Below are 27,829 nucleotides of genomic sequence, written 5' to 3' on the forward strand. Positions count from 1 at the left end.
ATGCGGGACTCGATCCCGGGACTCCAGGATCATGACCTGTACTGAACGCAGTCTGTTAACCAACTGAGCCACCCAGGCGTCCTGTGGTATTATTTTTATTAGAGCATGACACTAAGACTTCAAACTATTTTTGATAAGATCTAGTAACCAGAATATATCAACAACTCCTACAACTCAACAATAAAAAGACAAATCAATTTAAAAAGAGCAAAGCATCTAAACAGATATTTCTGCAAAGAAGATCTATAAATGGCCAATTGGCACTTGAAAAGATGCTCTATATCATTAGGTAAGTACATAGCCAAACCACGATCTAGTACCACTTCACATGTTGTCTAATCAAGACAACAGGTAATAACACATGTTGAAAAGGAGGTGAAGAAACTGAAAACCTCACACACTGAAGTACTTACACATACAAAACATGGACGAACCTTGAAAGCACTACGTTACCTAAAAGAAGCCAAATATTTGGGCACCCACTAATAGTTCCACTTAAAAGAAATGTCCAAAACAGGCCAACCCATAAAGACAAAGTAGATTAGTGGTTGCCAGGGCTAGATAAAGACAATGAGGTTCTTTTTTAAAAAAAATATTTTATTTATTTATTTGACAGAAAGAGACAGTAGGGGAGCAGAAGGCAGAGGGAGAGAGAGAAGCAGGCTCCCCACCAAGCAAGGAGCCTGACATGGGACTCAATCCCAGGACCCTGGGATCAGGACCCAAGCTGAAGGCAGCCACTCTGCCCACTTAGCCACTCAAGTGCCCTGAGAACAAGGTTCTTTTGAGGGGATAAAAATTTCTGGGGGTGCCTCGGTGGCTCAGTGGGTTAAGCCTCTGCCTTTGGCTCAAGTCATGATCCTAGGGGTCCTGGGATCAAGCCCCGCAACAGGCGCTCTGCTCCTTGGGAAGCCTGCTTCCCCCTCTCTCTGTGCCTGCCTCTTTGCCTACTTATGATCTCTGTCAAATAAATAAAATCTTAAAAAAAAAAAAGTTCTGAAATTAGATGACTCTCTGCTCAGCAGGAAGCCTGCTTCTCCCTCTGCCAGTCCCCCTGCTTGTGCTCTCTCTGATAAATAAAAAATCTTAAAAAAAAAAATCTCTCTCCCCTCCCATCACATGTGCTCTCTTTAAAAAAAAAAAAAAAAGGTCCTGTGCTTATGGATTGCAAGACTTAATATTAAGATGACAATAATCACCAAATTAACTCACAAGAGTTAATATAATTCATACCAGAATAGGTGGCTTTTTAAGGAGGACACTTGTGATGAGCACTAAGTACTGTATGGGAAGTGCTGGATCACTATACTGTACACCCGAAACTAATATTACACTGCATGCTAACTGGAATTTAAATTAAAACTTAAAAAAAAATTTATGGGCGCCTGGGTGGCTCAGTGGGTTAAAGCCTCTGCCTTTGGCTCAGGTCATGATCCCAGGACCTTGGGATCAAGCCCCACATTGGGCTCTCTGCTCAGTGGGGAGCCTGCCTCTCTGCTTACTTGTGATCTCTGTCAAACAAATAAATAAAATCTTTAAAAAAATTTTTTTTTTAATTTAAAATTTTCAAAAGTCAGGTGGCCCTCCCCCCCTTTTTTTTTTGGGAAACAGAAACTGACAAGTTGATTCCAAAATTCATATGGAAATGCAAGGAACCCAGAGTAGCAAAATCAATCTTGGAGAAAAAAAAAAGATGGAGGACATACACTTTTCAATTTTAATACTTACTACAGGGTGCCTTGGTGGCTCAGTCAGTTAAGCATCTGCCTTCAGTTCAGGTCACTATCCCGGGGTCCTGGGATCGAGTCCCATTTCAGGCTTCCTGGTCAGGGGGAAGTCTGTTCCTCCCTCTCCCCCTGTGCCTTCTCCAGCTTGTGCTCACTCTCACTCACTCTTTCCTCTCAAATAAATAAATAAAATCTTAAAACAAAACCTACTAAAAAGCCACAGTAATTAACACAGTGTGGGGGTGCCTCCGTGGCTCCGTCAATTAAGTGTCCAGGAGGAAATATTTACAAATCATATGTCTGTTAAGTCTTATATCCAAATTTATATAAACAATAAAAAAGACAATCCAGTTCTTAAAATGGCCAAAGGATCTTGATAGACATTTCTACAAAGATCTACAAATGGCTAACAAGCACATGGAAACATGTTCAATATCACCAGTCACCAGGAAATGTACGTTGAAACCAGAATAAGAAACCACTAGGAAGGCTGTAATTAAAACAAGTGTTGAAGAGGACACAGAGAAACTGAGATCTTCCTATAGAGCTGGTAAGAATGGAAAAGAGCCAGCTTTGAAAAGAGCCCAGCAGTCCCTCAAATGTCAGCACTGAGTTACTACATGACCCACCAGTTCCACTCCTAATTATACACCCAGGAAAACTGGAAACATTACCACACAAAAACTTGTATGCAAACGTCCAGGGCAGCATTATTTGTAATGGCTAAATTGGAAGCATTCTAAATTCAATCAATGGATAAATGGATAAGCAAAAAGTGATAAATCCATAGAGTTAAAACAGTCATAAAAAGAAATGATGTATTAACTATATGCTATGGCATGAATGAATCTTGAAAACATGCTAAGCAGGAGGTCAGACAAGGCCACATATTGTATGATCCACTCTATGAAATGTCAAGAGGAGGCAAATCCTTCAAGACAGAATGCAGGTTCATGGCTGCCAGGGGCTAGAGAGAAAGGGAAAGATGAGTGACTCTTCATGGCCATGAGGTTTCTTTCTCAATATATTAAAATGTTCTGGAATTAGGCAGTGGCGATGGCTGTACAACTCTGTGGATATACTAAAAGTCACTCCACTGTACACTTACAAAAGAGTGAGTTTTATCATGTGAATTTTATCTCAAGTTTTAAAATATATATATTTTTAAAATTAGTTACATGGTCGCTTTAATGGAACACTACATAACATTTCTTTTCCATAATCTAATAAAAATATACTGTCCTTCCCTACAAAGATATATACTGGAATAATTACTATGCCAGAATATTAAGAGGACTATTAATACAATTAAAACCAATCTCAGAGTAAATTATTAAAAGTCACTTTTAAGGCCACCTATCTTGGGACATCTGGGGTGGCTCAGTTGGTTAAGCATCTGCCTTCTGCTCAGGTCATGATCCCAGGGTCCTGGGATTGAGGACCGCATCAGGCTTTCTGCTCAGCAGGGAGCCTGCTTCTCCCTCTCCCTCTGCCTGCCTCTCTGCTTAATTTTATGCTCTGTCAAGTAAATAAATAAGATCTTGGGAAAAAGAAAAAAAAAAAAGACTGCCTATCTTCCACTAATCTTACCAATTTTCAAATCATCAGCCAGACTTTCTTTGGTGAGATTCAACAGTTCTCTTCCATCAATGTTATTCATTTTGAAAATACCAACAAGGTCACTTAAACCTTGTGCACAAAGCCACACTGAGACATCTTCCTCTGACCAATCTTCCGTAAACTTCACTTGATCTTCCATGCTCCTTGCTTTTAAAAACAAATCGACAAAAAGGCAGGTAAAATAACAATAAAGAAAAGTACTTCCTTCATAAATATCCCAGGAATTCAAAAGTAAATGAAATTTCCTTAAATCTGTGTTTTGCTACTTTAATATTCTTTTAAGAAATTTTTAAAAAATCAAATAATACTATGTATAATTATAGCATTATTTAATGCTATATTAAATACTATTCATTTGAAACTTTTTCTTTTCACTCCAGAAAAATAATTCTTTTTTATTATATAAAACTCATGTCTGGGTGCTGGGATGGCTCCGTCATTTAAGGGCTGGCTCAGGTCTTGACCTCAGGTCATGAGTTCAAGCCTGTATCAGGCTCCATGCTGCACGCAGAGCCTACTGTAAACAAAACAAAACAAATACCAAAAACCTATCAGCAAGAGTACTTGATGTGCTCTATCATCTGAATATCAGCACCACTATTTCATAAATTCTGGCAGTGATAAAAATAAAACTCCTAAATTATGATCAACATTATTTGATGAGGCCAAAAATAAAATAAGCAAGTTTAAAACTGTGATTTCTAGGGGCGCCTGGGTGGCTCAGTGGGTTAAGCCTCTGCCTTCGGCTCAGGTCATGATCTCAGGGTCCTGGGATCGAGCCCCGCATAGGGCTCTCTGCTCTGCAGGGAGCCTGCTTCCTCCTCTCTGCCTGCCTCTCTGCCTACTTGTGATCTCTGTCAGATAAATAAAGAAAAAATCTTTAAAAAAAAAACAAAAACAAAAAAAACCTGTGATTTCTATTTTTTCCCAGGCTGTATTTTTCTGAAAAAATAGTATGAAGCGCAAATGAATAGTTTACAAAACTATGGGAAGTATGATAACCATGAATGTGCACCAAAAAGCACTTACCAACAGTTTTAACACAGGCCAACTATTTTAAACACTGGCTTCTCTAAAATTATTTTTAAATTATATTAAATTTGGGTGTATACTTTATCCTGAGGAAAAAGGAGAATAATTTGCCAAAAAATTATGGAATTTAAAATTTTAGTGGTGAGTGGGTTGAAATGGGTTAAATATGATGCCCTTACTAACCTTGGCAAGGTGTCTCCAGATCAAACTGCCAGATGTTCACTGTTTTGTCCATTGAACCAGTAGCAAGTAAAGGAGTACTGGGTGCAAAGGCACAACTTGTGACATACCTAGTTAACAAAAACAACTATTATACATCCTCAGACTAATTTTTTAATTATATTAATGCAAAATGAGGTTAAGTTCAGACCTGGTGTGCTGAGTCAATGTGTGAAGTATACTCTCAGTATTCTGAAAAACAGTAAAAACAGCTTTATATTTACTTGAGCAAGAGTAGAGTTACTGACATAAATGGTTTATATGCTGTGTTTTAATATTATTAATAGTCACATATGTAAGCTAACACTTTACCCAACAGAAAGAGGATAGCATCTATAACTAATAATATTATCAAGTACTTACTTCACTCCTTCTCAATAGTTAGCACTGTTGCCTGCTGACCATCTTCCTAGAAATTTAGTGTAAAACACTCTCGGCTTTTGCTGACTTACTTGAATTTACTCATAGTAACCTGAAACATCTGTTACAGGAAATGATCTGTATTTTCGCTAGGACATTTGACTTGCATCCACTGCAGAACCAGTGAGTAGAAATTAGTCACTTAGATTCTGAGTATACTTAGCTGGCCATCTAGCATCTAGACATATTTATTTCATTAATTTTTAAAAAGTGAAGTATAATTAATATACAGTATTATATTCATTTCAGGTGTACAATTAGTTGTATTTAACTGAGACTCATACATATTTAATGGAGAAAATTTAATATTATAGCTATTCTTGTAAAATCTCATGACAATTTCTTAAGAAACATTCAGGATCTACTTCACTCAGTTTGAGGATTCTTGCCCATCTCCTGCCAGAGTGCTCAAGTGATTTGAACTTTTCATGTGGAGGACTAACATAGATTCCTTGCTTGACCCACTACACTTGGATGATTTACATCTGTTTCATTTGCTGGCACAGCTGCGGCCTGAACTCATCATTATAGGGCTCCATTCAACATTCTCCATTCTCTCTTGGAGAGTATTTTCATCAACCACATCTTCACTTATAATATAAAACATGCATTTTTCTTCATATTTGTGCAACTCTGGTCTTTATTCAGATGGGTATACCAAAACCTCGCATTTTCCCAAGTCCATTAAATCCTACTCTTCCTTATACTCTAACCCCAGCCAGAACTCTGCCGGCAGTAGGCCACTTTCAGCTTACACTCGTGTACTTCCACAACCCGGGGTAAACATTTATCCTTTGCTATTATGGAAACCTGCTATAAAAATTTAAGAATAATCAATTTGAAATGATATTTCGTTCTTTTGGATATAGGTGCTCTATAAATCTATCAATTTTCTTTGATCAGATTAAACATCTGTCTTGTCCCAGAACCTGTATCTTAACCTATATAACTATCTTACCATTTCTTAAAATGTAAACTCTTAGGCACTTGAAAAAAGGATACATTTTGTTTTTATCTTGCCGAATTAAAATTTTAGTTCATCAGTAGCCTAATAAATGTATTTTACACACATCACACACACAAAAAATTCTGAAATACTTACAGTATCATATATTATGACAGACTTATCCACTGATCTTTAAAAGAAAAAGGAAATTATGGGTGAGAAGTTCTATAAAAACAAAGTACAGCATTTATTAATTAGTATTTTTAAATCATTTAAGTAACTTTTTTAGAAAAGATTGAGATATTGATATGCAAACATTTTTTTAAAGATTTTATTTACTTATTTGACAGAGATCGCAAGTAGGCAGAGAAGCAGGCAGAGACAGAGAGAGAGAGAGGGAAGCAGGCTCCATACTGAGCAGACATGCAGGGCTCGATCCCAGGACCCTGAGATCATGTCCTGAACCGAAGGCAGAGGCTTATTAACCCACTGAGCCACCCAGGTGCCCTGTAAACATTTATTTTTAAGAGATTTTATTTATTTGAGAGAGAGCATGCACGTGCATAAGTTGAGGGGGCAGCAGGTGAAGCAGACTCCCCACTGAGTGGGGAGCCCAATATGATGGGGGGCTTGATCCCATGACCCTGAGATCATGACCAGAGCTGAAGGCCAACACTTAGCTGACTGAGCCACCCAGGTGCCCCTGTTGTGCAAATATTTAGAATGCAGCCTCTTCTTGTTCCTATGTATGACATTTTATTCAAAAAACGACATGCCACATATGAAATTTATATGAAAATTACGAACTTCAATAAGCAGTCACATATGCTATTTATACCATCTAGCCATAAAAAGAGTAAGTATTTATGATGTATAAATAAGACACAATCCCATATCGGGTTAATAACTCAAAGGGAACACCCACTACAAGGGAAAGCTATTATAGTTGATCCTTGAACAATGCAAGGATTCAGGGCATTGAGCCCCCTCCCTATGTGGTTGAAAATCCATGTATAACTTCTGACTCCCCGAAAACCTGACTACTACTAAGCCTTCTGTTGACTGGAAGCCTTACCAATAATGAGCAATCAATTAACACATATTTTGTATGTTATATATATTCGATACAATATAGCTTTACAATAAAGCTAGAGAAAATCTTAAAATCTTAAGAAAAAATTCTGTACTGTATCAAAAAATCTGCATATAAGTAAGCCCACGCAGTTCAAACCTATGTTGTTCAAGGGTCAATAGTACTTGTTTCTTGGGTTTGGTTTCAGACAGCACTATTCTTTATCAATGATATGGCCATGGCTTAATTACTAATCTCTCTCTACACACACACACATCTTGTGACTCCTTTTTTTGAACATTATAATTCTAAATTGGATGTGAACTCTACATGATTTATTTTAATGATATAAAAACCAAAACCCTAACTCATCCTAATACTATAACACTTGAAGAGATGGATCACCATTAGTAATCTTTACGAGCACCATATACTGCAAAGACAGACATTAGGGCAATAAGCAAGGTCCACTATGGGAACAGCAAGCAATAAGGCCAAAAACAGACTAAAACAAAACAAAACAAAACAAACTCAAAGTACCCAAGAAATTTGGACAGTCTGGTAGGCAACAGAGAGCCAGCTCTGATAGCAATGGACAGGGCCACTTGCTATGGAGGTATAAAAATGAATCTGAGAAACAAAAGGCCAAAGATGAAGAATTCCTAAAAGTCTAATGAATCCAGGCAAGAAGAATGGAAATCATAAACGAAGATCTGTGAACTCTGGGAGATAAAAAAGTTTGTCAACTCACCTCCTATAGTCTCTAATTTGGTCATGGGATTCAAAGAAAAGATACAATAAGATTTGATAACGGATTAGACTTGGGGGAAGGAAATTAGACTTTGAGGAAAAAAAATAGTTTTTAATATTTGAGATTGGAGTTTGAAAGACTAGAAGAATAACAGAGCCACTGTAAACAGACACAAAATAAAATACTATGAAACCACTCAAACAATATAAAACTTCAAAATATTTCCTAAATTGAACCTGAACCAACACCACACAAGAAGCCCAACTGTTTCGTTATACATTTCCTGCCTACTTTATGTAAATCTTACCCCAACTTTCCAGTATCCACATTCCACCACAGTCTGGCCTATCGCTCTAACCCCACATTTCCTTATAAAGGAGGCATTAGTATACACGCCTTTTGATACTCCATTTCTTCAGTTCTGTGGCACTCTAAAACCTCAACCCTGCTCATGCAAGACTGTAAGTATGTCAATTATACCTACATGGATACTGGGGGAGAGCAACACCACATATGTTATGTGGCTGATATGGAAGAGCATATAACCATAGACTCATGGGCGATCCATGATACTACAGTAACATTGGGCAGCCACCTAAAGCATTTTGGTCTAAACTAGCTTTATACAATAGCCAAAAAGCTAATCAGGGTTGCCTGGGTGGCTCAGTTGTTAAGGGTCTGCTCTCGGCTCAGATCCCAGAGTCCTGAGCTCCACATCGGGCTCGCTGCTCAGTGGGGACCCTGCTTCTCTCCCTCTCCCAGTCTCCCTGCTTGTGCTCCCTCTCTCACTGTGTCTCTCTGTCAAGAAAATAAATAAAATCTTAAAAAAAAAAGAGAGAGAAGAGGCTAATCAAATGAAATTACCAACATTTCTTTAGGGCAAGTGTATTCCTAAGGTTTAAAGATTTATTTTGCACTTAAGTGTTTTCATTTTAAATATATCTACCTATGTTTCTTCTCATTCAGAAAGTATTTGCAGCCTCTTACAAAGATGTAGCAAAAACAAGGTAAAAATTATGTGAGAAACTAGAGAGGAAGACAATACAAAGACGAAGTGGACAAGAGAAATGAAGGTTAAAATTTAGTGTCCAAGTGGTGCCTGGAGAGGCTCAGTCGGTTACATGTCAGACTCTTGATGTTAGCTCAGGTCACGGTCTCAGGATTCACGGGATCGGGCTCCACACTCATTGAGAGTCTGCCTGTACCTTTCTCTCTCTTATTCCACCCCCACCACTCACACTCACACACTCTCTCTCAAATAAATAAAATCGTTAAAAAAATGCATTGTCCAGTGCTCGCTTCGGCAGCACATATACTAAAAAAAAAAATGCATTGTCCAGAACACACATCATAAAATCCAGTCCACCCTGCTACAGGAGGGCTGCAATTTTGGTTCTGAGCTTCTTCAACAGCAATTCAAAAAAGAAAACATGATCTTTTAACACCATATAAGATAGAAACACAAACTCCAAAGTTTGGAAAAGAGACATCAATTCCTCAGACTGAGACCTCAAAGAACTATTACCCCCAAGGGCTTTATATAGAGGATGCTACAACACAAGTCCTCAACAAGTCTTTCTGAATGACCACGGTAAATTTCAAACAGCTGTTTTATAATCCCCCCTTAGGATAGGTCAATGGCTAAAACTCAGAAAAAGCAGAAATCAGAAAATGTCCAATTTTCCAGATTACCTAAAAAATAATAAATATGGGGCACCTGGGTGGCTCAGTGGGTTAAAGCCTCTGCCTTCGGCTCAGGTCATGATCCCAGGGTCCTGGCATCGAGCCCCGCATCGGGCTCTCTGCTTAGCGGGAAGCCTGCTTCCTCCTCTCTCTCTGCCTGCCTCTCTGCCTACTTGTGATCTCTGTCAAATAAATAAAATCTTTAAAAAAAAATAAATAAAATAACATTTAATAATCATGTACTGAACAATTATTATGCCTCCCAATAATAAATGCTTTGCCTGCATTTTCTTATTTAAGCTTCAGAACAATCTTATTAGGAATGTATTATTATTTTCCCCATTTTATAAATCAGAGAAGTGAAGCTGAGATAAGATGTGGAATTAGAATTTGCTCAAGGTCACATGGCTAGGAAGTAGAAGGGCTGGTATGAAAACTCAGTTCTATGTGATCCTAAAACACAAGTTTTTGGACTTTACACTTCCTCGATTATCATCCCCCATGAATGTATTAAAATTAAAAGTGATTCATAATGGGAACATACCCTGACAGTTTTAGCCTAAGAACATATAAATCAGGTGGCACAGCTATTCAAATTTCACTACAGCTTTCATAAGACACCTAATTTCAAGCAATGAGATATCTAATATCACTCCATAATAAATAGCATCCTGTACCTTTAGGCTACTAAATGAACTGATCTGTTCTATAGGATTATGAACAATGTTATAAAGAGATGGGGGGAAAAGATGATTTGAGATTTGGAAAAGTGATCTTAAGTTTCTCATGCTAGTCATTAGAGAGCAAGAGAAGGTTGCTTGTAAAGCCACTCCAAGTTCATGACAATAAAACTCTATCCTTCACGGTTATAAAATAGATAAAATATAAACAGACTTCTTATTGGGATGAGAAGGGACACTTCCCACTTTCTGGACTAAGGTTTCTGGCCTCTCTTCTCCCTCACCTGGTTAGCAGAAAAAAGAATGACAAATTACTACAAAGTTTGGGGGAAGATGCTAGGTCATGTGGCCCAGGCCCTTCTGTATGTTGCTTTATCTGATCTGCCCCTGCAGAGGAGTCTGCAATGGTCCAAGGTGCTGAGAGGTGAGCAGCTCAGCTGCAGAACTACCGTCATGTTACCCGGTCTGTCTTCTATTTCTCTCTTACTGGTTTTTGGCTCAAGAAGAAGAAAAGAGGATGTTATTTATCAAACTCTTAAAACTCTAACAATGGGCATTTTTTTTTTTTAAGATTTTATTTATTTATTTGTCAGAGACAGAGGGAGAGAGAGTGAGTGAGCACAGGCAGACAGAGAGGCAGGTAGAGGCAGAGGGAGAAGCAGGCTCCCTGCCGAGCAAGGAGCCCGATATGGGACTCGATCCCAGAACCCTGGGATCATGACCTGAGCCGAAGGCAGCGGCTTAACCCACTGAGCCACTCAGGCGTCCCTGGGCATTTTTTTTTTTTTAAAGATTTTATTTATTTCTTTGACAGGCAGAGATCACAAGTAGGCAGAGAGGCAGGCAGAGAGAGAGGAAGAAGCAGGATCCCTGCTGAGCAGAGAGCCCGATGTGGGGCTCGATGTGGGGCTCGATCCCAGGACCCTGGGATCATGACCTGAGCCGAAGGCAGCGGCTTTAACCCACTGAGCCACCCAGGCGCCCCATCTAACAACGGGCATTTTAAAACTGCTTTCCAAGAAATCCTAGCTACTAAAACTGAGAATTTATGGAAAGAAGCAGTCCTATTTGAATTATGAAGACTCATCTTTCTGCCTGAATAGAAGCTGATATATATTAACGTTTGTTTTATCTGGTTGATCAAGAGAAGTAGGGTGGAACAAAAGACAAATTCTGCTAAGAGGCTAGAGGAGGTTATTAGAGAAGAGATGCAGAGAAAGATGGAAGGAAGAATTTCCTGCATATTTTGCTCCATGATGTATGTGATGCCATCATAGCTCTGAGTGCTAATGGAACGTGTGAAGCAGATATGAGAACCCATCTATGTTTTGCTAGCCCAGATACTGAAGAGATTTTAAAAAATAAAACAATCCACTCTTCTATTTTTTTATTTTCCCTAAGGAAAAATGTTGCCATGCATTGAATTTTTTTTCAATGAATTAAAAATATTTTAGAATTATCTCAACTTTATTTTCAGTAAATAACAATATATATAACTCATAGGCAAAAGCTCCTTGAGGTCTTCAATAACTTCCAACTAGAACTTCAAAGAATCCTAAGACCAAAACATATGAGAACCACTGACCTAAATCATGGTTCCATCTCTGTACTTCACCTTTAGCATGCATCTCCCGTAGCTACGCAATGCATATTAGAATTGCTTTGAAAGTTTCAATCATTTTCCTAAATCTATACAAAGTAATAACATCCTAGGTCTCCATCATCTCTACCATCTATTTTTCCTGTCTCAATTCTCCTTACTCCTCTTTATATTTATCATACATTTTAATCCACTCAAGAATTTCCTGCCTCTTGGAATCCCCCTTCAGTTTCCCAATCCTCCCATATCCGCATAAATTCCATGATGCCTTTTACATGGTTTACCCTATATCTGTGCCCCATACAACTTCCTTAGCACACCTGATGTATAATCCCATTCTGTTGTCAATTCATTTTTCCTATATAGCCCCTTGTATTAAAGTATCTTTTATTCTACTCACTTTTTCCCACTGTCTCCCTCTTTAGCATATGTATCCATTCCACCTCACCAATACCTTTAGTCACAAATGGAATCTATCACTGACCAATGAATCTGTTCTTTCCCTTGCATGAAGTGGGATTTAAAGTGGGATTTAAGTGGGATATCTCCCAATTTCCCTAAAAAACTAAATGTTTATATTTCACCATCTTACATTTCCAACCCATTCACTTGCCTATGTATTTATTCAAATGAATTAAGACTATTCAGAAAAAATGTATGTGACCTACAGCGATACCATATACCAAAAGGTATGTAATAATGCAAAATAATATTTATTCACAATGCCTGAAAAAGGTACATTTTAGTTAACATAAAATGTTAACTTGACAGATAAACAAGCTAATAAGGAATTACAATGCTATAAAATAGCATTTTAAAATAGCAAATAGTTTTCATAACATAAAAACTCTACTGAGTTTCACCTAACACTTCTTTTAAGATTTAGAAGGCAAAGGCATGTCAGATCTTCCAGTGAACATCAGGATACAGAATTAAAACATCTCCAAGGGCACACTGTCTTTTACTTCCTTTTATATGCTGTAATGCAACTGGCAGAGACTTGGACACATAAGACAGTCATAAATACCTGCTGAATTTCATATTATCATTTTGTCACTTAAACTCTTAAGAGTGAAATGCACAATATATCCTCCAAAACAACAGAAGAAAATCCAACTTTCTTGAAACTTTCACTGACTTCAATTCTATCAAAAGAGAGTTACTATACTTGCTTTTTTTTTTTAATATACTTGGTTTTTTATGATGAACCATTTTCATCTTTTGAGATAAAAGACTCATATCTAAAATAATGGCAACATAACTAATTTTTTGGCTTATTATTTGGCAAGAATTGGAACATATAGGAAAAGAATAATCAAGCTTAGTCCAGAATATTTTAAATGATTGTTAGGAGTCTGAATATCTTGGCTGGAACAAAAGCTGCTTATGAAGAGCCATGAATGTGTGGCCCGTGATATCAAACAGGCAATGGTGAGAAAATCCAATGGCAGCAAGGAGAAAATATACCAAAGTATACAAAGAGAATACAAAGTAATTGAACCATGCTACTGTGTACCAAACCAATTGCTTTACAGAACAAAGTTTTGAAAAATAAAGCCAATGTTAAGATTTTTAACAGAGAACTAGAAATCAAAAAGTTACACAGTGGACCTGAAAAAATAGCCAAATACAAATTCCAGGACCAAAAAACAAAATAAACCAAATTAAGGATTCATCAATCGACCAGTTTAATATATCAGATAATGCTAAGGAGAGCATCAGCAAAGGGGAAACCACTCAGAATAAAGCCAAAGAAATAGGAGAATGAAAATATAGAAGAGAAGAGAAAAGATATAAAGTTTATAGTAAGAAAGTATATTTTGCATTTAGTTGGGAGTCCCAGATTTAGAGGAGAGGAAGGATAGAGGCAATATTTGAAGAGATCTTAAGTTTGAATTTTCATTCTATATATTTAACAAGCTCAGTGAATTTCAAAGCAAACTCGGTAAAAAGATATCCAAATCTCAATACAAAGTAAGTACAAAAAAAAAAAAAAAAACCAAACAAAAAACAACAACCCACAAAGAGAAAGTTCTGTGGAGTAGCCAGTGAAAAAAATACAAGTTACATCCAGAGAAAAGCAACAGTTAGAATCAGGCTTCTCTATAGCAATGCACAAAAACAGTCAAATCCTTTTTAAGCTGTGTTTATTCCAACAAAGCAAAGCTGGTTTAACATTTGAGAAATTAATATAATTTACCACCCTAATAGAATAAAAGAAAAATCATGATTATTTCAAGAGAATCATAACATGAAGAGAATCTTCATGATAAAAACAAAACAAAACCTCTTACAAATTAGAAGGGACAGAAGAGCTAATAAAATTTATCTCCCAAAACCTACAGTGATCACACTTAATAATGAAAGCTTTCCTTTGCAAAGAGGAATCAGAGGTTGGCTGCTACCATTATATCCATTATCCTGGTACTGTTAGTTCAATAAGGCATACATGATGTCAAAGGTATAATAATTAGAATGAAAGAAACAAAAGCCATCAACGTGTGGTATGATTTTGTACATAAAAAATATAAAAATTAAGACCCTTATAAGATCTCAACTTTGTCTTTCCATATACACATCCCTATATCAGACATGTCTTTTGTAATAGCAACAAAAAAAAAATAAGTGCCTAGAAATAAATCCAGTAAAAGATGAGGACCTACATAGAAGACAATTATTGAGAGACAGCAAAACAAAAATGGAGAAAATGCCATATTCATGGATTAAAAGACTCAAAATCATAAAGATGTCCATTATCCCCAAATTTATCAGACTCCACAGAACCCCAATCAAAAATCCAACAGGTCTGTGTGTGTAAAGGGGATAGCTGGAGGCAATCTGACAAGCTAACTCTATATGGAATGTCAAAAATCCAGGAATAGTTAAAATATAAAGCCTTGGAAAAAAAGAATGGTTTTAGAGCAAGGATAAATAGAATAAGAGAATGAAATGGGCTGAGAAACAGATCTACACACATATCGTCAGTGATTTTTGACAAGGTAGCATAATATGAGAAAAAATGATATTTTCACTGGGTATTACTGGGACACTGAATATCCACATGGAAAGAAATAAAACTGGACTCCTACTGTACTGTGCATGATACACACAAATCAAATCTGATAGCGTAAAAACAATGAAGATTTTAGAAGTTAATATGGGAAAATATCCTCAGGACTCAGAACATAAATTGACTATACTAAAATTGAAGCTGTGAAAAGACAAATACACATAAGGGAAAAGATATTTGCAACACATAAGTGGCTCATACACTGAACTATAGAGACAATAAATACAATTTCAACAATAGATCAATAAGAAAAATACAGAAGAAAAATGAGCAAGAGACACGAACAGGCACTTCATAAAAGAAGAAACACATGTGGCCAATAAACTTCTGAAAAGATTCTAACCTCATTGTTTCAGGGAAATGCATATTTAAAATGCAGTAAGATAACACTTCACATTTATAAGAATGGCTAAAAATTTAAAAAACCAAAAATACCAAATATTGAGTATAGGCTAGGCTGTGAAATAACACAGCTACAGAGGAGCTCGGCTACTTGGCAAACAATTTGATGTTATCTGCCAAAGCTGAAAATACAATTATTCTATGGCTCATAAATTCTATTCCTATGTGTTTTTCCTAGAAAAATGCACAAACATGTACATTAGAAAACACAGACAGCTTCACACATTATTGTAATGCTCCCAAATTGAAAATAATCCACTTCTGTCAACATTAAAATGGATAAGTTATAGTATATACATTCACTGGAATATTACATAGCAATGAAAACCAACAAGCCAGAGTTGTATGCATTAATATGAATGGATGTGCCAAACATCATGTTGACTAAGGGAAGCCAGGCACAAAATAATACACATTATATGATCTGTTATAAATCAGTTTAAAAGAAAAAAGTGATATTGCATATGTCTTAAGATGTTGTCACCAAAAAGGGGCACCTGGAAGGGGAAGACACTGACATTCCATTTCTTGACCTGAGTAGTGGTTACACAGGTTTGCATCCATTTATCAAAGTTGTTCTCTTATGTTTTATGCACTTTTCTGTATATCTGTTCCACTTCATATCAAAATGGCTTAAGGAAATTAAACTAAATAGCTTACCCCGAGACTAGCATCTGCCCATTATGAGAAAAAGCACAAGCCAGAACAGGAGCACAGTGCCCACTCAGTGTACTTTTATATTTTAATTCAAAACCTGCAAATAACAAGGCAAGAAAAATTAGCAAGTTGATTGTGCTTAGAATTTATGTTTAAGTTAAAATTATTTCACTCATTTATTTTAATAAATTATCTTTAAGTGCCTGAAGAATAAAAAAATGAAAAAATCTTCATGCAACTCAGGTATTGGAATGCAGTGTGATTAAGTGGTTTCAAATGTTCAGTAATGGGTAAAGAAAATGGTTCACTCAGCAAATGTGGAGGGATTATAATGATCAAGTAGTTTTAAAATTTTAAACTCTATAAAATACATAAAAATTTAACATTTTAAGCTAAGCTAAAATTTTAAACTATTGGGGCGCCTGGGTGGCTCAGTGGGTTAAGCCTCTGCCTTTAGCTCAGGTCATGATCTCAGGGTTCTGGGATCGAGCCCTGCTTCGGGCTCTCTGCTCAGCGGGGAGCCTGCTTCCCCCTCTCTCTCTCTACCTGCCCCTCCACCTACATGTGATACCTGTCTATCAAATAAATAAATAAAATCTTAAAAAAATTTTTTAAACTATTAAGATAATCTTGGCATTTAATTTTTAAAAATATAAAATACAAATTGAGGTGCCTGGTTGGCTTAGTGGAGCATGCAACTCTTGATCTCAGGGGCATGAGTCTGGCCCCCATGCTGGGCATGGAGCCTACTTAAAAATAAAATAAAATAAGTATTAAAAAATATATATATACAACAAGTATATATACACATACACCAATTGCCTGAATACCTAGAAAGAATCAAATTGCCCCAATACCTAAGCAAAGATCAGTTTTTATTTTTTTAATTTTTGAAAAGATTTTATTTCTTTGACAGAGAGAGAAAGAGAGATAGCATGTGCAGACACAAGCAGGGGGAGCAGGAGAGGGAGAATCAGGCTCCCCACTAAGCAGGGAGCCCAAGGCAGGGCTCAATCCCAGGACTCTGGGATCACGACCTGAGCCGAAGGCAGATGCTTAACTGACTGAGCCACCCAGGTGCCCCACAAATATCAGTTTTTAAAATGATATCAGTATCAAGAAAATATTTTCTCATTTCATAGATAAAAAATAATAATTTATACATCCTATAATTCCAATTATATCTTATAATACTCCAACAAAGTACAGTAACACTAAACTCCCTTTTGTGCTTTCTGTAATCACTGAAAAGAAATATCACAACTATTTTAAAGCTAAACCGAAGGAATTCAATAGTTTTTCATGACAACCTATAAAAATTACTATTAAGAAGTTGACCTGAGGAGACAAAATAAGTGAAAGCTATCAATTTTCTCAGAATAAAAACTTTTTTGAAGCATTAATTCCTCTTAAGATAACTGCATTTAATTAAACAAAAAGGTCATTAGAGTGGGTAAAAGCTTCAACAAATAGAAAAAAATGTATTATTGTTACTAAATACACACACTTTATTTCTATTCATAATAGGAAAAAACCATGTATTTTTATCTGGGAGAGGAGATGTAGTCCATTAAAGCACTATGAACATACAGATCAGGAGCTGGCACAATCAATCGAACACAGCAAAAATGTTGAGTTGTAAACCACATGAGGACCAATAAAACTTACAATACCGCCATAGGCTATATTCTCAAGTGTAAGATCCATAAGTCTATATACTCCTCCCTAACAAATAAGCAATTAAAAAAATTAGATGCAAATGATGATAAACACTTTATAAAAAGGCTTTAATGGTAAACTTAAAAAAGTTTAAACGGTGTTCAAACTTAATGGTTTAACAGCATAAACCATTAGATTTTTGAACAATTACTAAAGACATATTGAGAACATCCAATATATGACTACATTTATGGATTCTCATTAAGAATTTTACTTTGGCAGAAGTAAGAAGACAGGATCGACCAACGAAAGCACCAGGTCCTCACCAGTATGTCACTGAACACATTTAAAAGAATGTCTAATTATAACCTAACAGGCAATAAATTAACTGAATTTCCACAAAGAGAAATTTATTTTAATAAAATACTTACTTACTTCCAGATAATGGGCCATTCTCTATACACCGATATAATGACAAAGATTTTCTCCTTGATCAAACTCTAGCTAGGCTCTTCTGAGCCCTCTTCTCAACAAAGGCTCTGAGTTTAGCTTATAAAGACTTAACATTAACCTAGTTTCTGACAGCTCAAGGCTGCATGCGTAGGATAATCCTAGCCCCCTTTAAGTACCTGCCTGAGAAAACTCAAGGCTGCCAATAGAATTTGCTGTTCTTTCCAGCCAGAACCTGATGATAGGACTCCTGTTTCCCACTCTCTGGGAGAGTAGGAGCCTAATCTCCCTAGGTGCCAGTTAGCAAACCCAGATGAGTTTCGCATGGCCCCTATGCTTCCTGTTTGTAATTTTTCACTTCCCTGACTCTACTGAGCCCCACTGATCTCCCTCCTTCTTCCTCATTCTCCCTTCAAAATGCCAAGTCACCTCTGTATAAACTGAAGCTAAGTACCGTTCATGTTTGACTCTCTCCCAATTGCAATAGTATACTACTGGTGAAATTCTGTCCTTATATTTTAGTGCCCAGCTTTGTTTCTCTTTGACAATAACTGTAAACAACAAAATGCAGTTTGTAATTTAACTGAACCTTATTAGGTAACAATAAAGAATCTTTTTAGGCATCTAAAGCAAGATGGACAATTGTCCATGTTAATTTCGGAGTTCCCATTAAAATGATAGTGAAAGAATTAATAAAGATATAAAAGCACATCAATGAAGAGAATGGAAAGAGAGGCATCAGCAATCCAGAAACTGAAGCCAGTTCTGGGAAGGCAGAAAGCAAAATAACTGGTGAGGAAGTATAGAGGAGTAATAGCTCAGAATGCAAAGGGAGGGGTGACAGCCCAGAAGAAAGTTAATCTGCCCTAGAATACCCCAAAAGACTTATCCACAGCTGGGGAAAAGGAAAATCAGGATGACACAGATATCAACCTGAAAACCAAAAAGTTAGCAAAAAGTCTATTGATAGAACACTTGGTGACCACCTCCAATCCTTCCCTCATCCCACCCACAGCATGCTGCACAAAAGCTAGATGCTTCTCTCTAGGCAAAACATTTCTAGGGGAAAAGAATGGCTTTCAGGGGAGCTCCCTGGCAGCTCCAGGGCAATTCTCTAAGCCCCTGAATCGCTCCAGTCAGGGCCAACAACCTGCTTCCTCACCCTAAAGGGAAGCCAGCAATAGAAAACCACTATGTGCACAGAGCTTCTAAACATCTTATTATTGCCTAATTCTTAAATGTCAATGAAATACAAGGATCACCAGAATTTGAAGAAGTTAGTAACCATATGAAAGAGAAAGATCAGTGTAAATGAATAAAAAAAGACTCAGGAACAAACAAGGATAATCAGGAAACAGAAGGGAACAATAAAACAAAAACCTCTAACTGGTATCCTGAGTTTTGAGTTGAACTTGCACTCAAAATAAAAGGAGAAAACGGAGAAAAAAGAAACAGAGAAGAAGATGACCTTATTGAAATTGAAAATATGATGGAATAAAAAACACAAAAGGTTAAAAGATGAAGTTAAGGTGTGTTTCCAGAAAGTATGGAAAAGATAAAGAGATAAATGTGGTGGGTGGGTGACACAGGGAAAGAAATCAAGGAGGTCCAACACTCAATTAATGAGAATTATTAAAAAGAGAAGAAATGGGGAAGAAATTATTAAAGAAATAACTTAAAGGTTTTCTGAACCTTTAACTTAAAAGTTTTCCGAAACTGAACAATGTGAGTTTCTTGACTGAAGGATCACCTGAAGGAACAGTGCATTACATGCAGGAAAGACCTCCCCCACACTGCCAAAAAACAGTCACCACAGTGAAAAAATTTTAAATATGGTGGAAAAACAATACTTATACAAACAGAAAACCACCAAGAGTTGCAAACAGATAAAGTGTAAGGTGGTTTTTCTGCTGAGCAGGAATGTGTGTGGTGGTAGTGGCGAGGTCATTATGAGCTGTGAGCATTCGATGACTAAATCATGCATATGGGTGTAACTGCTCTGACTAAAAATTATTAATACATACTTTATAATCACTTTTAGAAATCCAGAGTTCCTTAAGTAAAAAGATGAATTAAAACAGAAATTCTATCTGATACAAAATTTTAGAGAACTACTGGTTGAATACACACATACATACCTAAGACATGGGTAAAAGAAACTACCCAAATTTTGATCTGGCAATCCTGACCACATGAGGCCAATCGAAAAAACTGAAGACCGTGCTCTCCATCTAAAAATGTAAGTTTGTGAAAAATAAATACACAAGAATTGGTAAAATATTTTAAAAAAATTTTTTTAATTTCTTACATCGAGATCTGTTAATTCTATTCACTTAAACCATATTCAAAAGTGATATTAACTAAACACAAACCATAGAATGAAATGCTAATTAAAGAATTTATTTTAAACAAGGTGCATCAAAGGATTATAACCCTGACCACTGAACTTACTACAACAACTTGCCTTTTTATTTCCTTCCACTAAGAATGTAACTCAAGGGTATGGGCCAATATTGAGCTACTAAGCCTGGGCCATCCTTCAACCCCATTTTAGAGTCTATAAGGCTAGCACTGATGGGAAAAATAAGGAAGAAAAGTTATGAGTGTTCAACATTTAATTATTCCCAACTTTTTTTTTTTTTAAAGGATATACCCATTTCTTAAAAGCTTAGTCTATAATTCACATGGAATAATAGAGATTTTTCCCCCCTTCAGCTGAATCAAGACAAAGGCTGGAATTATATAAATCCAAAATAACATTAATTCGGTCTGTTTTATTTGGTAGAAATTATACAAATTAGGGAAAGTAATCAGTAAATTTGGTGTCACAAAAAACCTACTAGTTTTTAATGCTGAGATAATTTCAGTGTATAATTATATACACACTAGATAAGTTCCTAAATATTTGTAGCTAATGTATATATTGATATCATCAGGTCAGTTTTATATGAGTCCCACCTAACTTCACAGATACAGTTCATCAAAGGAAGTTTTGGCACTGATACATACTAAGATACAACTATGTAAGTAAGCACAGGGGAGGCTTATCTGAAGTGATTTTTACCTGAAATCTAAAGGATAACTAACAGTGAACCAGCTGAAGGGTCCATATGGTAAAATGCTTGGAAACATCTTAGAAACATTCAAGGAACAAAAGGAGTCCAGTGTGGCAAGAAAATGTCTGAGACCAAGTGTGCGTTGAGAGGAGGCAGGCAAACAATGTGTCTGGTACTTCCAGGCTTTGTGTTTTGGATCTGTACCAAAGGATTTGTACCTTACCTTAACCTTATTTTAATCAGCCACTGCTGGGTTTGAAATAGGGGAGTGCCAAAACCATCCTGCCCACCTCTGGACTTGAGCTGTCCAATAAGGTAGTCACTAGCCACATGTGGCTACTGGATACTTGAAACATGGCTAGGACAAATTTAAACGTGACATAATATACACACCAGATTTCAAAAACCTAGTATCAAAAATAGTGAAATACCTTATGTGTTACTATCAATTATTGAAATATTTTATATATGAGTAAAATTTTACCATGAACATTAATTTCACCTACGACTAAAAAGTCTTAAATCCACAATGTAGCTCACACTATATTGCTAATAGGACAGAACTGGTGGTGGAACAGGACTTGAGGCAACAAAAGCTAAATTTCATCCTATCACACAGGATGAAACAGAAGAGAGCTTCCCAATTCACCACTCTCTTTTTAAAACAAGAGTCTATCTATATTCAGGAGCTTGTATTTTCTCCCTTTAAAAGCTAATTGTGTTGTTAAACATCTTATTTTATAAATTCAGCTTTTGGAAGATTAAATTAGTAAACTGAAAATTTCCAATTCTTTAATTCACATTTCCAATTCTTTAATTTCACATTTCTCTTTGAAGATCAATATACTGTATTTTAAAAATCCACAGCACAACCAATAGGGTGAGGGCCTCTAAATTACCATATTTAAGGAATCCAGATCTACTATACAAAGTTGAGTCATTCCCCAATGTATATTAAAAAACCTGATTTTCCCTTATGATATTTCATGATTTCATTTTGATCAAATAAGGAACAGGAATGATTCCTCAACAGGAGTGAATTAAAAGGGCTTCTCATTTATTGAAGATGAAATGAAAATGAATAAAAGAATTAAAAGTCGCACACAAATTACAAATAGGAACTACTAGCACTTTAAAGATTAAAATACTAACCAGTAACTGGCTGTGAAGAAAAATCACAGCAGGTAATTCCAAGATCGTGTGCTTTTTCACTATGTAGACACCTCATTTTATCATCCCACACTGTTAAATCTCCACATGAGGATCCAGTGACAAAGAGGTTTCCATTCGGAGAAAATGCACAGGCCACCAAGGAGCCATCTTTAACACTACCACATCTGAAATAAAACCAAAAAAAGGGCAGGGGGTTTCATTTCATTTCGGAGTATCTCTTACTTTATATTACAATTTCTAACAGCAGCTTACTATAGTAAAAACAGGAAAAATGGCTAATAGAGAACTAGAAAGGTCAACAGATGTCTGTAGAAATATCATATGCTATGAACTAAGACGTGCTTTTCCAAAAAACGGGTTTAAACATTATCTTGAGTAATGTATTCAAGCCTAAGCTATATAGCTCCAAACCAAAGTCCATGTAGCTTCATGTTTTTCCATATGCCAAGTCTGTATGAACGCATTAAAATCTACGAAACTTAACCAAAAAAGCTCTGACAACCAAAATATCAACTAAAGTTATACATTTTTAAAAAAACTTTTACTGGAAAACATATTATTAGGTCAAAAGTACTTTCAACTTTTGTATTAAAATCACCTAGAAGCATCACCTATAAATATAAAATACAAATAAATATAAACTAGAATTATACATTCTTTATGAAAGGAAAATGCTGTGAACAAGTTAAAATTATCTTGGGAAGATAAGGAGGCAATGTGCTGACAGTATTAATTTTAATTTTCTCAATTAGGAAAAATAAATTGATAAAAGCCTAACAATTAGTGCAGGGTCCCATCCAGTGCTACTGCAGTGTTATCTTTATACAGCAGCATACATTAGGGAAGTAATGGCAGAGAGGCAGAATTCATCACCTGATAAGTGAAAAAGAAAATTTCTTAGTTGACAGCTATATTTCGTTCATATAAAAAAAAACTTGAACGATTCCTTCTTCCTGAGCTGTCTCTTTAAATGGCTCATTAACGCCACTTAAAACACATCACCTTCTTCAACCCACAGACCTAATTCTAATGAGCAACAGTTGTGCTCTGAATGGTCTAAGGACAGGAGAAAGGGTATTGGGCTATTTCACTTGCTAACATTTAAAAGTTTATGGTGGGGATGCCTGGGTGGCGCAGTTGGTTGGACGACTGCCTCCGGCTCAGGGCGTGATCCTGGAGTCCCGGGATCGAGTCCCGCATCAGGCTCCCAGCTCCATGGGAAGTCTGCTTCGCTCTCTGACCTTCTCCTCGCTCATGCTCTCTCTCACTGTCTATCTCTCTCAAATAAATAAATAAAATCTTTAAAAAAAAAAAAATAAAAGTTTATGGTGTTTAATGTACTTAATGTCACTGAACTGTACACGTAAAAATTATTAAAATGGTCAACTTTATGTGATATATAGCTCACCATAATAGACATAAAAGTACATAGATTTCATGTTGGCAAGTTGCAATAGAACATTACCACTTTAAATTAATTGATGTATTTTCATCTAAAAGCAGTTTTTCAGGTAGTTTTTTGTTTTGTTTTGTTTTAATGACAACACCACACTAATCACAAGGTTCTTTTTTCTGGGGTTGATCATTTCCCCAGGTAGAATTCTAGTCAGGAAACAGCTGTGTTTCTCAGGTGAGACTTAACCTACCATTACTCTATTACTGCGAATGCTTGAGTCACAAGTGACAAAAATAAAGCCTAAAATTACTGAATCTTATTCAAAAGACTGTTTTCTTCATCTAGCTCTTAAAGTAAAAATCCCTAAAAGTCTAACAAAATTAACGTGTATTTTACAAGAGAAAGATTGGAGATTTAAAACTCTCAGGGCTGGGCACCTGGATGGCTCAGTGGGTTAAGCCGCTGCCTTCGGCTCAGGTCATGATCTCAGGGTCCTGGGATCGAGTCCCGCATCGGGCTCCCTGCCGAGCAGAGAGCCTGCTTCCCTCTCTCCCTTTCTCTCTGCCTGCCTCTCCATCTACTTGTGATCTCTCTCTATCAAATAAATAAATAAAATTTAAAAATAAAAACAAAAACTCTCAGGGCTAAGCAAATCTACTACAAAAACCATATTAAACACTTGTTTTTATGACCTTCAGAAGACAGGTCAAAATGTCTTTCCTTGCAATATCGGAAAATTATCTGGTCCTTTAAGTCATCAACATATTCTCTTTCTTTCTTTCTTTCTTTCTTTCTTTCTTTTTTGGCAAACTTGTTAATAGGGTTAAAAACGGAAAGGGTCTAAATATTCATACCTATATAATTTGTATGACTGGGCGTTCCATAATACAACTGTTCCGTCAGCTGCGCCTGATACCAAACAAGTGGCGTCTGGGGAAAACTTGCAAACCCTCACAGGGCTACCAGTGGGCTGTTCCATCACTGCCAAAGTCTCTCCATTCTGAGTATTCCATAGGACAGTGGTACCATCTGTTGAACAGGAAGCCAAAACGTGGCCTGAAGGGGAGAAACAGCAGCAGTGGACAGCATAGGTGTGAAACTTCAATGGCGAGTGGGGCAGCTCGGTAAAGTCACTTAGGGAGTACAGGCGAATTGTTTTGTCCAAAGAGCAAGTAGCCAAGAGGGAAGAGGAGAACGCACAGCAGTTGACATCATCACCGTGATCGGCTAAGGTATGAATTAGTTTCACCATGTTCTTTACTTGAAGTAAAATGTCCTGCAATTTTTAAATAAAGGTTACTTCATCCTTAGAGTCAAATAAATGCAACTCAAATCCGTAGAAAAGAGTCAAAATCAATTTAAGGATTTGCTCAGTGAAAGCTCCTACATTCATACTTTTAAAGGACAAACTATTGTACCTGAGATAAGAATAATTTGGAGAGAAAACACCGATAAGACCATAAACTCTAATGATGATCACAGTCACACCTGACACACCAATAAATTTCCATTAACTCCTGAAAAAGAACACTGTCAAATAACGTCAAACTGATTTGACACTGAACATCCAAAACACTGGGTGTTTATTTCACCTCTGAAGCCCTTCCCTTAACTGTTTCTCAAAAATGTCTCACTCCAGATCTGCTAATCCCAACTCAAAAAGATTTTCCACTCTTAAAAAACTGTCTCAGCAGCTCCTTCCACAGAATGGAGCCAAGGAGACAGCTCTGCCTTTCAGATGCATTAACTGTACCTTTCACTCATAAAAACTAAGAAATGGTTTCATTCAAAATTTCAGTGGCAGTGCTGCAAGCTCCTATGTCATGGTGTGCCACCTTGCCTGATAACGAATAAAATGATAGAAAAGATTTGAGGTAAAGAACCAATTTAATAAATCCAAGAAAACCAAGAGAAGGAAACCAAAGAGAAAGAGTGGCAAAAAAATGAACGTAGCCAAACTAAACTTAAGAACAAATTTACGAATTTAGATTAAAATCCAAACCCTTCCTCAAAGCTTACAAAATACTGTATGTATCTGGCTCTTCGCCACCTACTTCTCAGATCTCAAGTCCTGCCCTTTCCCTTTCCCTCATTTCCTTCCAGCCTGCCTGGTCAAATGGATTCTTAGATCTTCACAAGGCCGTTTCCTCAGACTGAAATTCTCTTCCCTTTGCTTTTGGGATCCTATTTTTCATTCAGATCTCAACTCCAGTGTCTCTCCTCAGAGAGGGTTTGCCAGTCTAAAACAGCCACCCTCCAGGCTAACATATTACTCTGTTTCAATCCTCAGTGTAGCAATTATGACCAAGGATGTAATTGTTGTCTCCCCACCAGGAGGATGTAAATTCCAAAGGAGTGGAGATCTTGTCCATCTTGCTCATTTCTTTATCCACAGCACATAAAACAGTGTCAGAACCCAATATGCTCAAATAAATATTTGTTGATTTCTTGAACCATGATATGAACACATATATATGAACATATATGAACACAATATATGAACACAATATGAACACAATATAAAATTAGAAAATTTAAAATAAAGCTACCAATACTAAAAATAAAAAAATTCAGCAGTGGAAAATAATGCAAAATGAAACAATGATCAGGTCTGAAGGAATAGGTATACCCTTAGATTGTAATTCGCAATCCCTTGTTGCATTGTTTTTTGCAGAATTCTTTACAAATATATGGAACACATTTATATTCATTGTATCCCAAAACTTCAGCGTTTTTTTCCCCCAAACAAACCTCAACAACGTCTAAAAAACAAGCCAAGATAAAACAAAACAAAACCAAAAAACCCACGAAATGTCCTCGTGGATTGTCACCTGTATTACCGCACGGAAAACAAGCAAGATCATGAGGTCTTTCTGAAGAACTCCCAAATCCCAACTGTGCAAAGACACTAGGTAATCTTGCAAACAAACTTCGGCTTCCACACCCTTGTGGCACTCGGCTCCCTTTGCAGTTCCAGACCAAACAGTATGTAAAATAGACACATAATCACTTGACTCAAAGTCTGTTTGAAAAGCACCCTCCTGCCTCGTCGGGGTGCGAGCGTCCGTCCACTCAGCCGTCAGGCCGAAGGGTCAGTCCCGGGGCTGGTCAACTCGCCAGTGTCAACACAGGCATTCCTATCTAATCCAAAGCAAACCGGCAATGTGCCCCAAATCTCCCCACATAAAGCCCCGCGACTTACTCCCCCGCACGCAGTGACCCCCCGCATGCAGTGTACCCCACTCTTACAGTCGGCCGGCCCTCAGCCAACTGAGCCCCCCCGGCAGGCGGACGGACAGTTGCCGGGGAGCCGGGCCTTCCGGGGCGGCGGCATCCGACTCGGCCCAGCTGATGTATCCACGCAACGCCCGCAGGGCCGCCCCGGGCTCCGGGCCCCGGCCCCGGGAGCATCACCGCGCCCCGCTCCCGTCCTAGTCCCGGCCGGCCCCCGTCGCGCGCTTCGAACCAGACTTCGAGAACCAGACCCCGAGTAGGGAGGCTTCGCGAGCTGAGCCTGGCCGTGCTTTCCCACCTGCCGCCGCCGCTGCTCACCCGGCCCACGGACGCGGCCAACTCCACCTCCTAGACCCAAGCCGCGCGGGATCCACCCTCAGGTGTCCCCAGGCGCGCGAGGACCACGTGACGCGCAGGTGAGGCGGGCGGGGCTGGCAACCGCGGAAACCCTGCAAGAAAGAAAACAGGCCCCGCCCCCCCGAACACGCCTCGCGCCAGGGCGCATGCGTGGCCTCCCACCCTCAGCGGCGGGCGTCTCTTCGTACTGGCCTTAGATCGACCTGAGTTCAATTTTGGGAAGAGCGTTTATTCGCAGTTTTTTCCCAGCTGGGCAAGCTTAAGTCCCAAGGCTCAGCACGTGCCTGAAATATGGTTTTAAAGGTGACATTGTATCCACTCTCTGGTTATTGCAGCTCAGGGTTTTTTGAATCTCCTTCCTCTCTGGTATTTCTCCCCTGTATTCCGTTCTCCTCTAGCCTCCGTGATTGCCCTTTTCTGTTGAGGCTAGCTCTACCCTCAGCCGTCCATAACCTGGTGTTTTCTGCCATCTTTGTGCTAAGGTTTCCCATATCTCTTCAGGGCGGTCCGCTCGCCCCTGAGCCCCAGGGCCCTTTTCACTGGACAGAAACCAATTCCCAGGTACAGAAAACAAGCAGGTGGTTGCCAAAGGTGGGGCATGGGCAAAATAGGGGAAGGGGATTAA

General features: G+C 37.7%; 1 protein-coding gene across 6 annotated transcripts in view; it reads right to left on the minus strand.

Annotated features, from left to right (window-relative positions):
* Positions 1 to 27,306, minus strand: part of WDSUB1 (WD repeat, sterile alpha motif and U-box domain containing 1) — a 46,409-nt gene extending 19,103 nt beyond the window's left edge. The window contains exons 1-9 of one of the 6 annotated variants that reach the window (XM_044242136.1): positions 27,166 to 27,306; positions 24,468 to 24,669; positions 22,197 to 22,381; positions 20,127 to 20,219; positions 15,883 to 15,976; positions 6,121 to 6,154; positions 4,750 to 4,790; positions 4,563 to 4,669; positions 3,318 to 3,494 (exon numbers count right to left, since the gene is read on the minus strand). In XM_044242136.1, coding sequence (XP_044098071.1) covers positions 3,318 to 3,494; positions 4,563 to 4,669; positions 4,750 to 4,790; positions 6,121 to 6,154; positions 15,883 to 15,976; positions 20,127 to 20,219; positions 22,197 to 22,381; positions 24,468 to 24,592 — 856 coding nt within the window. In that variant the 5' untranslated portion in view covers positions 24,593 to 24,669; positions 27,166 to 27,306. Of the gene's footprint in view, positions 1 to 3,317; positions 3,495 to 4,562; positions 4,670 to 4,749; positions 4,791 to 6,120; positions 6,155 to 15,882; positions 15,977 to 20,126; positions 20,220 to 22,196; positions 22,382 to 24,467; positions 24,890 to 27,145 lie in introns of those variants that run through there. The other 5 variants (XM_044242134.1, XM_044242137.1, XM_044242135.1 and 2 more) reach the window with 5 other exon arrangements.
* Positions 27,307 to 27,829: the final 523 nt, after the last annotated feature.

Source organism: Neovison vison, chromosome 3 (assembly GCF_020171115.1).
Source record: "Neovison vison isolate M4711 chromosome 3, ASM_NN_V1, whole genome shotgun sequence".
Taxonomy (NCBI): Eukaryota; Metazoa; Chordata; class Mammalia; order Carnivora; family Mustelidae; genus Neogale; species Neogale vison.